This window comes from Hemitrygon akajei, chromosome 7 (genome assembly GCF_048418815.1).
Source record: "Hemitrygon akajei chromosome 7, sHemAka1.3, whole genome shotgun sequence".
In the NCBI taxonomy this organism is placed as follows: Eukaryota; Metazoa; Chordata; class Chondrichthyes; order Myliobatiformes; family Dasyatidae; genus Hemitrygon; species Hemitrygon akajei.
The window spans coordinates 185,575,653-185,591,087 of NC_133130.1; the positions used below are offsets into that span (position 1 = coordinate 185,575,653).

A 15,435-nucleotide genomic window follows, 5' to 3' on the forward strand; every position below is an offset into this window, starting at 1 on the left:
TGTACAGCACTGACTTCATACTCATATAAAAATTTTAATACCTTCACATCCATCTAGAGCAGGGATACCCAATCTGGGGTCTGCAGACCCCTCGGTTAAGGGTAAGAATACATGGAATAAAAAAGGTTGGAAACCCCAGATTTGGAAATATAACTTTTGCAACAATCAGCAGTTAACTAGTCAGCAGCTGCATTTCTTAAAAACATATTAGAAATGACACTTAGTGATTTCTGTTGTTTTTATATTCACAAATTAACACTTTCCCACTATTCCGGATTGTGCTTCATGCTTTTCTAAATTAATTTAATATTGTGAAAGTGAAGAGCTTACACACCCAGATGTGGAAATCACTGCCTCATTTTACCTGCTTTCAATTCGTGGAGGAGAACTGCAAGGTAAACCTGGAACTCACCTTAATGCCTTTTGATGTTTCTGTTTACAGTTTAATTTTTGTTTTATTGTACATTTTTGTGATAGCTACGCACATTCCAACATATAAGAACATTTGGATGACATTCTTAGAAATAAGAGCTGATAAACAAGTGATCCTTGTTATCATCTCAAAGAATTCAATCAAGCAAGTCAGCCATGGCTACCCGAACAGTAAAGGGAGGCTTAAACTTTTAGACTTGATTCCAATAATCTTTCCCAGCACCTGTTAAACTAAATGACTGGTTAGTGTTTGATTTTCCCATTCTCTTGTAAACAACAATATAATAGTAATTGTCCTCTAGTCGAATAGCACCATTTCTGTATCCAGATGCAACATTTTCCCCTTGCTTCTTTGGAATATGCTCTACTTGAGCCTCTCTGCAATTCATCTTGTACTGTCTTATCCTATCAAATATATCACACTTGTCCTTAACAACATCACTCACTGCTTTTGTGAGGACACTCCTAAAACAGTCCTCAAGAACCTTACCACATCTGCATTTCCAAGCTTCCTATTTTTAGTCCCCAATAGACCCTCTTTTCTTACTCATTGTACTGAATATTTACAAAACATCCACAAACTTTAGTTTGCTTTATACTTGATAAATCAAGTTTAAGAGATGAAAATAATAAAACCATCATGTTGATATTTAACAATCAAAAGAAGAATGATACAGTAGTGGAGAGAGACAGACATCGAGGAAACAGATATGCTGATATGAAGAAACAACAGCATTAGATTAACATGAATACAAAATGATTGAGAATTATGTGAAGGGTTTATTCAATCCAGAAGGATTAGAGAAGAGATTAAATAGAGTTAATTAGAGAAAATTATCTAGAAAAACTCACAAATACATCAGCCCCTGAGAAACAGGAAATTGAGACAGAAAATAAGCAAAGTTACCACAGGCGTAAGCAAGTAGGATTACTGCTACAGAAACATTGGTCTCAAAATGATTGAAACAAATATAAAACAACTGTTTCTGGAAACTAGTGTCAGCACCTGATACTTGCAGGAAATTAAAACCCTTAACTATTTTCTTCCTGACTAATCCAAAGGTAAACCATCTGCACTTTACGACATTATTGTATTCAGCATCACCAAAAAGAGTTCATTTGTGAAAACAAGCTGTACACACATCTAATGTGCATTACTCATAAGCACTGTGAAGAACGTGAAAGATATTATTGCACGTTTAGTCAAATAGCCGTGAAGATTTGTATATGTTTTTTCTGCAGCTTTGACAGGCAAGTTGTTGCAGCATAAGCTGGCAGCAGTTAGGCAAAAGAAAAGGATACAAACGATGAAGTTAGAAAAGCAAAGATAAACAGCAGAAAGGAGAACAGGATCAGGAACAGAAACCTATGAGAAGACAAATGGGGAAAATAGGAAAATTTGAAAATAAATCAGCTGGGGTCAGGAAAAAGAACTGTAAACATGTAGGCCAAAAGCGAAGTATTTCTGTATCCAGTGGCAACATTTTTCCCCTGCTTCTTTTGAAGTATGCTCTAATCGAGAGCCTCTCAACAATTTTTTTGTACTATTTTATCCTGTCAAATATATCACACTTGAATTATCAACATCACTCACTTCAATTATTTATTCACCTTTCTATTCATTTTGGTGTTGGGGAAAATGAGGGAAAATAGGAACATTATTCATGAGATTATCCATAATATTTAACTGGAGCACACAATGCAACATTGTTAAGTAAATTATAACATTTGCTACATTTTGGAAACTGATCAACAAGCACCATTATTGCTTTCCATGGAAAAGAATACCTTTTCAAGGTCACTTAACATATCCTAGAAAATATGGTACGTTATTAATTAAGCCTGTTAGAATTCTAGAGTACTGCTGCACTAATGAAAGCTGAAACATTTGAGAGCTAAAAGTTACTCTTGAATAAGTTAAAATAATTTGTCATTATTAGCTACATTATACATAAAATGTACCTTTTAATATCAGTAATGAATAGGAAGGGAATAGAAAATCAATTTTAGACAATGATAATTTATTCCGTCGCAGGAAAATGCTTCAGCTTATTAAAGTTCAAAGATAGGTAATAATGTGGCTATCAGGTAACTGCTATCCTGTAATATTTCACACTCCTTCACTCCAATATGAAGATGAAATATTGTCTTTAACAACAGGTTTTTAATTATATTACATAAACACATCTTTGAGCAACTGAAGGTGCAGGTTCAGACAAATTTAAACATCATAGGACACTGTGATGTAATTACTTGAGTAAATCTGTAACTATGATACCCATAAATATGCCAAATTTTATATCAAAAGCAACAGCTTAAAGAGTCTGCAGTGGCATTTCTTTAGTGGAAGTTCTGTAGATGTGAACTTCCCACCCCTCAGGACATTTACAAAGACAGGTGTGTAAGAAAGGGCCCTAAGGATCATCGGGGACCTGAGTCACCTCAACCACAAACTGTTCCAACTGCTACCATCCGGGAAACGATACCGCAGCATTAAAGCCAGAACCAACAGACTCCAGGACAGCTTCTTCCACCAGGCCATGAGACTGATTAATTCATGCTGATACAATTGTATTTCTGTGTTATATTGACTGTCCTGTAGTACATACTATTTATTACAAATTACTGTAACTTGCACATTGAAACAGAGATGTAATGTAAAGGTGTTTACTCCTCATGTATATGAAGGACGTAAGTAATAAAGTCAATTCAAATCAATTCATTTGTAGGCAGTGATCTTTTGGTGGAATAAACATGTGTAAATCAATTGGAGACGCTTAATTTCTGCTCAAAGGGTAAATTTTTTGTCATGACCCCCTTACAATGTACACACACATTTGATACTCTCTAAGGTAGGAATTTAAACACCCATGATAACAAATGCTAAAGCTGAGGGAACAGTTCCAGTTTGGCCCAGTGCAATGCTGTTTCCTGGGTGTAACTTATGCAAGGATACATGAGTTTATGTGGCATCAAATGCAACTTTTCTTTGCTTTAACACAAGTAACACCAATCCCTGTTAAGGGTCCTATGCTCCCTTATAGACAAAAATACCACATGAGGCTCCACATCCAGCACATCATTCTCCGCAACTTCTGCAATCTTCAATGGGATCCTACCACCGAACACATCCTACCTCACCCGCCACTCTCCACAAGGATCATCCCTCCATGACTTCCTTGTCCATTTGTCTCTCCCCATTGATCTCCTTCCCAGCACATATCCTGCAAGCGGCTGACCATTCAATCCCTCCCTAACCTCCACTCAGGGCCCCAGACAGTCCATCCAGGTGGGGTGACACTTCGCCTGTGAGTGTCTCGGGGTCATCCACCATACCCGATGTTCCTGGTGCGGCCTCCTCTGCGTCAGTAAGGGCTGACGTAGATGGGGTGGGGGGGGGGGGCTACTTTATCGAGCACCTTCGCGCCGTCTGCAACAGGCAGAATCTTTCAGTGGCCAACCATTTTAAGTCCAAACCCCATTCCCATTCTGACTTGTTGGTTCCATGGCGTCCTCTACTGCCAAGTGATCTGGGGGCACTCTCAGCTTGAAGAAGCAAAACTGATATTCTATCTCGGTAGCTTCCAACCTGACAGCATGAACATCGATTTCACTAACTTCCAATAATTTCTACCCCCTTTCCCTTCTCTCTTCTTCTATTCCCCGTCTTGGCTCCCCTTTCACCTCACCAGTCTATCACCTCCCTCTGATGTCCCTTCTCCTATGGTCCACTCTTCCTCTCCTATCAGATTCCTTCTTTGACAGCCCTTTACCTTTTCCACCTATCACCTCCCAGCTTCTTACTTCACCCCTCCTCTGGCTTCACCAATCACCTTCAAGCTTGTACCCCTTCCCCTCCCTCCCCCCCCCCCCCCCCACCGACTCATTCTGGCTTCTTCCCCCTTTCTCTCCAGTCCCGATGAACAGTCTTGGACCAAACATCGACGGTTTATTCCTTTCCAGAGATGCTGCCTGACCTGCTGATTTTCTCCAGCATTTTTTGTGTGGAGAAAAACATATAGGGGACTTGTGGTAAATTGAACAGCAATGGCTAACTCATCAGCAAATCTACAGTTTTGGAATTGATTGGACATAAAAGAAATGTTTGCCATGATGATTTGACTAGTTCTTGTATCCTTCCTGACCCACTGTGGTGCTTGTAATAAAACCAGTATGAGGGGAGCTTCCCTGTGGAAACATGCCATGTTTGAAAAGTATCTGAATGAGTATATGAAGCACAACAACCTTCAAGGTCGGACTAAGATTTGAAAAATAAGATGATCTAAATAGCTCTTCTTCTGGCCAGCATGAGAATGGTGGCTGTACCACTCGCTTTCTTGCCATTAATCTATTAAGATTTAATACTGTTAAAATCAGCACTGTGTATTCTGTGTCACAATATCTAAGTACTTGGCCTTCCAGCTTGTGCAGGTGGAGCCTTTTCCAACTGTTCCCCTTGAAGTCTTCAAGCATTGCTGGGGTCTACTCGGAACGTTGAGCGCACTGCAGCCACCCAGTCGATAGCAAATAGCAAGAAGCAGATAAAGCTGACGGTGTCATGTGGGGTTGCCATTCCAGAGTGCTGCTTAGTCCTGAACGAATGCAGGCTCCTTCTGCCTCGTGCACGAATGGGTAAACACAGTACCTACAGACAGATATTACACAACCAGCTTTCTGGACTTCTCTCTTCAAAATTATTCTATCTTTATTCAATGGACTAAAGTCTTTTTTTCCCAAAGCGTGTTATGAATGAGCCCCTTTGAGTTGCTGGCAATTGAATTATTTTTCTAGTTACTATGCAATGTAGAAATCATGTATAGGCATCTCATTCATTTTTCACCTGATCCATGATTAATAAATAGGTTAAATAAACTTCCATCAATATTGCACTTTATGGACTCAAGTTTGTTTTAAAAAATTTCTTATATTTTAAAAATATAAAACTCATTGACTTTTGTTGATTTAGTATTTTATGGCCCACAAACTGCAATTTCCTGCCGTTTACCAGAGAAGGGATTCCTTGTGATTAAAAAGCTAGATAAAGTTACTTGATTAAAAATGACACAAACTAAAGTTCATAAACAGTGTGAACAGTGGGTATACTCAATTTCACACTCACTATGCCTGTACTCTTCCGCATTGTAACATTTCTGAACTGCATATTCTTAAACAACATCATTAAATGAATATATAGAAGCTGTAAACCAGGGGTTACCACCCTTTTTCATGCCATAGACCTCTTTTATTAAGGGATGGGTCTGTGAGGCCCCCGGTTGGGAAGCCCTGCAAGATATTTTGCAGGATAGTTCATCCATATAAAAGCTTGTGGTCAAAGATTCAAAACTTAATCCAAAAATGTTGGGCACTTACTGGTGGTCCAATTGGTCCAGGAGGGCCTAGTTCCCCGGGAGGCCCTGGGTGACCCTAAAAAATCAGAAGAGAAAAATGTGAATTCAGTTAAGAATTATTATATTTGAGACACTTGCCAATTTGATCTTTTGAGGATTGTAGGAGTATAATAACAGCCTTGAGTTATGCAGTACTGAAACACCCTCTTGCCTAACCAACCTATCACTGATCTTGCAATAATCCCACTTCATTCTCCCAGCATTCCCATTGGCTGCCAGATTCTACACTCTACAAACAATCTACAGTGGCCAATTTATACATCTCTGGGATGTGGGAGGAAATGGGTGTTTTCACAATTCATCTTTCATTTAGAAAAACATGTTTTGGCACCTACAGATGTGATAGCACTGCAGAGAGGGCAAAGAAGACTCATCGTGATGTTGCCTGGGATGAAGTATTTCTGTTATGAGAAGAGATTGAAGAGGCCACGCCTGTTTTCCCTGGAGTGGAGGAGGTTACAAGGGGAGATACCCTGAGACATATATAATGATGAAGTTATAGATAGTGTGTTGGTGTGTGGCCAAGTGGTTAAGGCGTTAGTCTAATGATCTGAAGGTCGCTAGTTCGAGCCTCAGCTAAGGCAGTGTGTTGTGTCCTTGAGCAAGGCACTTAACTACACAATGCTCTGCGACGACACCGGTGCCAAGCTGTATCGGCCCTTGTTCTTCCCTTGGACAACATCAATGGTGTGGAGAGGGGAGACTTAAGGCATGGGCAACTGCCGATGTCCCATACAACCCTGCCCAGGTCTGCGCCCTGGAAACTTTCCCAGGCACAAATCCATGGTCGCTTGAGACTACCGGATATCTATTATTTTATAGATAGAGTAAACTGCAGGAAACTTTCCCTTTATTAGAGGAGAGGCAGAGAATTTGAGAGTGTAAATTCCAAGCCTTAAGAGCAGGACTGTTGAAAGTACATCGACCAATGCAGGTCGAATTAAATTTGAGGAGGCGAAAGAGCCAATTATTATGAAAGTACAAAATTAGACACATTAAGTAAGTGAAATATCATTGACACTGCGAGGGATCATGAGGATGAGGAGAAGGAGAATTAAATATTATTATTATTATTATGGATGACAAATAGAATAGGTAGAAGTGAGAAAACCTGAACAGTATTTAAATGGTGTGAATGCTGATATTCAGGAAAATCTGAGTGTTATCAGAAATTTAACAAACACTTACAGTAGGAAATTAATTGGGAAGCCCTGCAGCAACTGTCAGTGTAAATGCAACATATATACCAACAGTATAAACAAAGGAAGAGATTCTGGGATTAAGTTCATATCACTTGAGTGTAAATGATGAAAATTGCAAGTGTGGTTTGAAATATTGATGCATTTGCAAAGGAATCATTCAGCACAAATGTGTGAGTTTTAACCAAAATGTTTTAACTGTAGGAAGCAAGATACAGAGCATTTGCAAGGACTTTGACAATATTAAGCCAAATGTAATGAGTGCTCTCAAACGTATGGAAATGATCAGTCTACTGACAATATTGAAGCTGGGATCTTTTGGTGCCACCTCCTCCTGTTACATGTTTCATTGTCCATCGTCAGTTATACCCAGGCTTGCGAACCTTGGTTTTGAGATCACTTAGTTTTATCTACTGCATGCTGTACTTGCTGCTCCCCCAATATGCAGGACAGCATTGCTCGAATATGTGACTGTTTTCAGGTGGACCTGATGTTGATCCCAGCAGCCCTTCTGCAGTCCTCACTTATCTACTGATTTGATGGTAATAGTAGAAAGAGGTGTACTTCAAATGTCTTACTGTAAATTGTTAAGTTTATACTTATTCTACATTTTGAGAAGAATTAAGATAGTAATGAAAATGTGATTTGTAACTAGCAAGTTGTATGAGAAAAATTTTAGAAAATATTTTTAAAAACATAATTCCAGATATTAGATTCCAGCCATTAAGTATTTAATTATGAGTACATTTCTATAAAAGAGAAAGGAAGGCATAATGGGCATAACTGCAAGAGTACAGCCACTTGAAAGATTAAGTTGACAAATACTTGAAAAATTAATTGATCTTACTTTTTATACAATTAGTATTTCACATGGTCCTTTTTGTATTCACTGCCTGGCAAAATAGCCTTTTCCTTCTCTGTACATTCATTGCTTCCTGTAGTGGACAACATTGGTATAGAAAATGGAAATTTTCCACTTCTCATGATCAATGTTGGCACTGTGCTACTTACAGCAGGGTTGGATGGAGAACTAAAGTTTCCTCTTCTACTCCTTTCACTATGAACCTTAACAACACTACAGTGATACATACAAAATGCTGGAGGAACTCAGCAGGCCAGGCAGCATCTATGGAAAAGAGAACAGTCGATAGTTTGGGCCGAGATGCTTCATCAGGACTCTGATGCCTGGCCTACTGAGTTCCTCCAGCATTTTGTGCGTGTGTTGCTTGGATTTCCAGCATCTGCAGACTTTCTCTTGTTTGTGATTGAACACTACAGTGATCTTCCATTTCCCAGTTTGTCACTTCAAGTAATACACAAAAATTGCTGGAGGTACTCAGCAGGCCAGGCAGCATCTATGGAAAAGAGAATAGTTGACATTTCGGATCAAGACCCTTTTCAGGGGATAATGGAACATTTTGTGAAGTACCTGTGTCTGCATGTCCACCAGTAAAAGGTGAACTTTGTTATCTGGAGATGGTTCAAACTCATTCCATGTAGGATCATAAGAAACAAAGAAAACAAACTTCTACTTTGTCATTCTCAGATGAATTTACACACATGCCTGAGGGGTGAGAAAGCGTCAATCAACCCATCCAATATGCTGCATTTACAGTAACAATTGCTACAGGCCTTCCCAATTAATTACTAGTTCATGTTAATTTTCTGTATTAATTATATGGTGACCTCAGATTTCCCTGAATACCAGTATTCATCAGTTTCACACCATTTAAATAATGCTCTGCTTTTCCCACACTTACCCATTATAATTTTACTTGCTCATTTAATGTGTCTGATTTTGTACTTTTCTAATAACTGGCTCTTTCTCCTCCTCTAATTTAATCATGGCATTTGATACACATCTATGTGGGCTATTAAACTGTAGATTCCACAACCTACCAAGGATTGTGACCTACATATCTTGCAAACAGTCCAAATTTTCTGAATTTCTACATTAGTTGATGTAATAAAGAATCAGGGAAGACAGTGGTCAGTAAAAACAACAGCTGATTGCATGGACCATGTCAATAGACAATAGACAATAGACAGTAGGTGCAGGAGTAGGCCATTCGGCCCTTCTAGCCAGCACCGACATTCACTGTGATCATGGCTGATCATACACAATCAGTACCCTGTTCCTGCCCTCTCCCTATATCCCTCGACCCCGCTATCTATAAGAGCTCTATCTAACTCTGTCTTGAATACATCCAGAGACTTGGCCTCCACTGCCTTCTGGGGCAGAGCATTCCACATATCCACCACTCTCTGGGTGAAAAAGTTTTTCCGCATCTCTGTTCTAAATGGCCTACCCCTTATTCTTAAACTGTGGCCTCTAGTTCTGGACTCACCCATCAGCGGGAACATGCTTCCTGCCTCCAGCGTGTCCAATCCCTTAATAATCTTATATGTTTCAATCAGATCCCCTCTCATCCTTCTAAATTCCAGTGTATACAAGCCCAGTCGCTCCAATCTTTCAACATATGACAGTCCCGCCATTCCAGGAATTAACCTTGTGAACCTACGCTGCACTCCCTCAATAGCAAGAATGTCCTTCCTCAAATTTGGAGACCAAAACTGCACACAATACTCCAGGTGGGGTCTCACCAGGGCCCTGTACAGCTGCAGAAGGACCTCTTTACTCCTATACTCAATTCCTCTTGTTATAAAGGCCAGCATGCCATTAGCTTTCTTCACTGCCTGCTGTATCTGCATGCTTGCTTTCATTGACTGATGTACAAGAACACCTAGATCTCGTTGTACTTCCCCTTTTCCTAACTTGACTCCATTTAGATAGTAATCTGCTTTCCTGTTCTTACCACCAAAGTGGATAACCTCACATTTATCCACATTAAACTGCATCTGCCATACATTTGCCCACTCACCCAACCTGTCCAAGTCACCCTGCATTCTCATAACATCCTCCTGACATTTCACACTGCCACCCAGCTTTGTGTCATTGGCAAATTTGCTAATGTTACTTTTAATCCCTTCATCTAAATCATTAACGTATATTGTAAACAGCTGCGGTCCCAGCACCAAACCTTGCGGTACCCCACTGGTCACAGCCTGCCATTCTGAAAGGGACCCGTTAATCGCTACTCTTTGTTTCCTGTCAGCCAGCCAATTTTCAACCCATGTCAGTACTTTGCCCCCAATACCATGTGCCCTAATTTTGCCCACCAATCTCCTATGTGGGTCTTTATCAAAAGCTTTCTGGAAGTCCAGGTACACTACATCCACTGGCTCTCCCTTGTCCATTTTCATAGTTACATCCTCAAAAAACTCCAGAAAATTAGTCAAGCATGATTTTCCCTTCATAAATCCATGCTGACTCGGACTGATCCTTCTACTGCTATCCAAATGTGTCGTAATTTCCTCTTTTATAATTGACTCCAGCATCTTTCCCACCACTGACGTCAGGCTAACCGGTCTATAATTCCCTGTTTTCTCTCTCCCTCCTTTCTTGAAAAGTGGGACAACATTAGCCACCCTCTAATCAGCGGGAACTGTTCCTGAATCTACAGAACATTGGAAAATGATTACCAATGCATCCACAATTTCTAGAGCCACCTCTTTAAGTACCCTGGGATGCAGACCATCAGGTCCCAGGGACTTATCAGCCTTCAGACTCAACAGTCTATCCAACACCGTTTCTTGCCTAATATAAATTTCCTTCAGTTCATCCTTTACCCTAGTTCCTTTGGCCACTATTACATCTGGGAGATTGTTTGTGTCTTCCCTAGTGAAGACAGATCCAAAGTACCTGTTCAACTCGTCTGTCATTTCCTTGTTCCCATAATAAATTCACCCGTTTCTGTCTTCAATGGCCCAATTTTGGTCTTAACTATTTTTTTGCTATTCACAAACCTAAAGAAGCTTTTACTATCCTCCTTTATATTCTTGGCTAGTTTACCTTTGTACCTCATTTTTTCTTGGAGTATTGCCTTTTTTGTTATCTTCTGTTGCTCTTTAAAAGCTTCCCAGTCCTCCGGTTTCCCGCTCATCTTTGCTATGTTATACTTCTTCTCTTTTATTTTTATACTGCCTTTTACTTCCCTCGTCAGCCACGGCCGCCTCTTACTCCCCTTAGGATCTTTCTTCCTCTTTGGAATGAACTGATCCTGCACCTTCTGCATTATTCCCAGATATACTTGCCATTGTTGTTCCACTGTCTTTCCTGCTAGGGTATTGTTCCATTGAACTTTGGCCAGCTCCTCCCTCATAGCTCCATAGTTCCCTTTGTTCAACTGTAATACTGACACATCCAATTTTCCCTTCTCCTTCTCAAATTGTAGGTTAAAACATATCATAATATGGTCACTACCTCCTAATGGTTCCTTTATCTCGAGGTCCCTGATCAAATCTGGTTGATTGCACAACACTAAATCTACAATTGCCTTCTCCCTGGTAGGCTCCAGTACAACTAAGAATCCATCTCGGAGGCACTCCACAAACTCCCCTTCTTGGGGTCTAGTACCATTCTGACTCTCCCAGTCTACCTGCATGTTGAAATCCCCCTTGACAACTGTATCATTACCTTTGCGACATGCCAATTTTAACTCTTCATTCAGCTTACACCCTACATCCAGACTGCTGTTTGGGGGCCTGTAGATAACTCCCATTAGGGTCTTTCTACCCTTAGAATTTCTCAGTTCTATCCATACTGACTCTACATCCCCTGATTCTATGTCTCCCCTTGCAAAGGACTGAATATCATTCCTCACCAACAGAGCCACCCCACCCCCTCTGCCAATCAGTCTGTCCTTTCAATAAGATGTATATCCTTGAATATTCATTTCCCAGGCCCTGTCCGCTTGAAGCCATGTCTCTGTTATTCCCACAACATCGTACTTGCCAATTTCCAACTGAGCCTCAAGCTCATCTACTTTATTCCTTATACTTCGTGCATTCATATATACTTTGAATTCATTACTCCCCTCTCCTTTCATATCAATTCCTATTTCACTTGGCCATACTGTATGATCTCTTCTTGAGCTTTCTACTCCATTGATTCTGTTGTCCTTTTTAACTTTTCTTATTTTCACTTTCTCTTTAACTCCATCCTTATATTTCCAGTTCATCCCCTCCCTCCCACTACTTAGTTTAAACACATCCGTGTTGCAGTGGCAAACCTGTCTGCCAGAATGCTGGTCCCCCGCCTATTAAGGTGCAACCCGTCCCTTTTGTACAATTCATCCCTGCCCCAAAACAGATCCCAGTGGTCCAAGAATGTAAATCCTTGCTTCCTGCACCAGTTCCTCAGGCACACATTCAGATCCATTATCTCCCTGTTCCTGCCCTCTCCAGCACGAGGAACTGGAAGCAAACCAGAGATAACCACCCTGGAAGTCCTGGTTTTCAGCCTTCTTCCGAGTTCTCTGAAGTCCCGCTGCGGAATGTCCTTCCTCTTCTTCCCGATGTTATTTGTGCCGACATGCACTACCACTTCCGGCTGTTCACCTTCACCCTTGAAGATTCCCTGCAATCGGTCCATGATGTCCTGGATCCTAGCACCAGGGAGGCAACACACCATCCTTAAATCTCTCCTGTTGCCGCAGAAACCCCTTTCTGTACCTCTTACTATGGAGTCCCCTACTACCACGGCTCTTCCTGATGTCTGACTCCTCGGCTCTGCTTCTGCACCAATTTTCGGCTCGCAGATCTGTCCGCCTCTCAGACTGGCAGTATCTTCTGTCCTGACAACTTCCAAGAGGGTGAACCTGTTTATGAGAGGTACATCCCCTGGGGTCTCCTGTACTTCAAGCATCCTTTCCTTCCTCATCCTCTCCCCCTTTCTCTCTTCCGGTATCCTCGGTGTAATGACCTCACTGTAGGTCTTGTCCAGAAAACTCTCATTTTCACGGATAAACCTGAGGTCATCCAGTTCTTTCTTCAGTGCTGGAACATGCTCCTTCAGAAGCTGAATCTGGACACACTTTCCACAGCTGTAGCAGCCGGAGGCACCATCAGTGTCCCTGATCTCCCACATCATGCACGTAGCACACTGAATCAGCTTAGCGGTCATGTCTTCACCCTCTCTGATTGTGCCTGGCGTAGTCTCCTCCAAAAGTAGTCGACTACTTTTGCTCTGTTCTAAGATGCTGACTGACCTTGCGGCCTCAATGAAGTTGACTCCACAAGCTTTACAGTTTAACTAGCCAATACCAGCAACTTACAAAGATCCAGTTTTGCATGATTTAGGCTGGGCTTGGAAACCGAATTGAGCTTTAGGCACTCAAAACACTAAATTACCATCTTTATTTAATACTGACTTTGTGATTTCTTATTGCACTGAAGTCTTGCAGATACTAAATTTCCATGTGTCTTTCTTACTTTTCCCTTTCTTCAATTCCTTGAACTTATGTGAAAATTGAATATATTTTTGAGAATGATTTTCATAGAGAATGTTAAAGAGAGCAACTATAGATATTATGTTTGCAAAGAGAAGCTGAAAGACAATTAATAGTTATTTAAACAGAATATATTCCAAGAAGCTAAAGCAGATTTACAAATGTGTCTCATTTTTCAACATCTGGATCTTAATGTTTCTTTTATCCCACAAATCGCAATGTAAGTAGCTAGCAGGTTAAAGCTTTCACACAGGATGTACACATGAAACAGATTTCTTGCAGACTTCTTAAAGCGGTGATTGGAATGCAGATGATGGAGAAAATAAATGTTTAAGAAAACACTGCATACTAATAAATCAAAGACCTACAATCATTGAGTCATATGTATTTGAACCAACCTCAGCAGAATATACAATTACACCTAATCAAATTCATTTTTGGATAGGTTGGAAGAAGTGACTAACCAAAAGAAGCATATTCTATTTCAAATTGGAATAGTTAAGATCTTTGATGATATTACATGTGGTTTAATGCAGATTATGGTATTTTAATTTGGAAATGTTGCTAAGTACATTTCTTCATTCATCTGAAGGTTACAGAACAGAAATTTCAGTAAATATCTGAAGGAAATAGAAAATGGTGTTCAGTGTGAAATAAAGTTTTCACTAACATTTATGATTGGCCGTCAGTGCAACCTTCAATTTGTTGCCATTTCCTGTGAAAGAAACTGCTTTCAATAAACATTTCTGTCTTTTAACTTTCCTTGATTCTCTTAGACTGAAATGTGCCAGACCTCTTTCTGGCAAGTGAAGACTGGAGCATCTAAATCCCACTTTCCTAGCCAAAAGACAATAAATACACAGAATGTGTGTTCTGGTCCGTAGGCAGTGAGGGAATGCCCTCACTCACACAGCAATTATCAACATATTGAAAGGATATCAGGTAAACAGATTCAACTACTCTAAAAATAGTCACCCGCATTAATAATGATCCTTCAGCATTTCAGGGTGGGCACCTGAGCTTCTACTCACAACTTCCAGTTAGGAACTGAGAAGTTTATTGACATAAAACTCTTAAACTGCATTGAGTCAGACTTCCATCGTCAGTCTGAATGTGGTTGGAAATGGTTTGGCAGGACAGAGTGCAAAAAAAAAGACATGAATTAAAAGGAATTCACATTGCTATCTCACCTATCAAGTGTGTCAATTGGTAGAAATAAATCATTTACCACAATAACATGATGCATGCACCATATGATATCAACACATCTGGGCAATCTTTTATGGTTGCTTTCACCTAGAACGTCTGCAAGTTATTTCTCATTTGCACAGATTTTATAGCCATTTCCGTTTTTAGTTCACAGAGCAGAAAATAGTAAGGTTGGCTATTTTTAATCCATTTCCATCCAAACAGCAATATGAGATGAAAGCTCCAGGGCTGCCATAAGATTGACAATAGAGTTGGAGATGAAAATACCATGTACAGTACCTCAGTATCACAAAATAGGAATCTATATTAACAAAAAAGGGACAAATTTAGTCCGATTATAATTGAACCCATGAACATTAACTCACTACTCTTTTATTTCTGTTTATTTTTGCATTACTTATTTTAACTCAACTATTTAATAGACACATATATATAAACTGAGTTACATTAAGTGTGTATATATTATATATAATGTAACCCAGGTTTTTCTCTGTATTTATTTATCATGTATTTCATTGTACTGCTGCTGTAAAATTAACAAATTTCACACCATATGCCAATGATATGAAACCTGATGCTGACTAAACTTAAATTCCAAATATCCTTTCTTTCAAACATAAAAACTGTTTTTGTTAACTATACCTAATACATCTTTACAGCAGATGGTATAGTAGCTGATTGTAAAAGACTGGCTTTTCAGAATTTCCTCTCAACAAATGGAAGACCGCACATAAGTGGATAAATTGGACAAATAACAATAAATTGATGTTTTAGTAAAACAACAATGCCATAATATTTTCCATTTGATTTAAACCTAAGTTTTGCTTTTGTTTGTTA

At 39.8% G+C, this 15,435-nt stretch overlaps 1 protein-coding gene across 4 annotated transcripts in view; it reads right to left on the minus strand.

Moving 5' to 3' along the window:
- The window catches only part of col27a1b (collagen, type XXVII, alpha 1b), a 591,175-nt gene that overhangs the window by 200,908 nt on the left and 374,832 nt on the right, over window positions 1-15,435 (minus strand). For all 4 annotated transcript variants that reach the window (XM_073052881.1, XM_073052882.1, XM_073052884.1 and 1 more), the window contains exon 27: window positions 5,803-5,856. In XM_073052881.1, coding sequence (XP_072908982.1) covers window positions 5,803-5,856 — 54 coding nt within the window. The remainder of the gene's footprint in view (window positions 1-5,802; window positions 5,857-15,435) is intronic.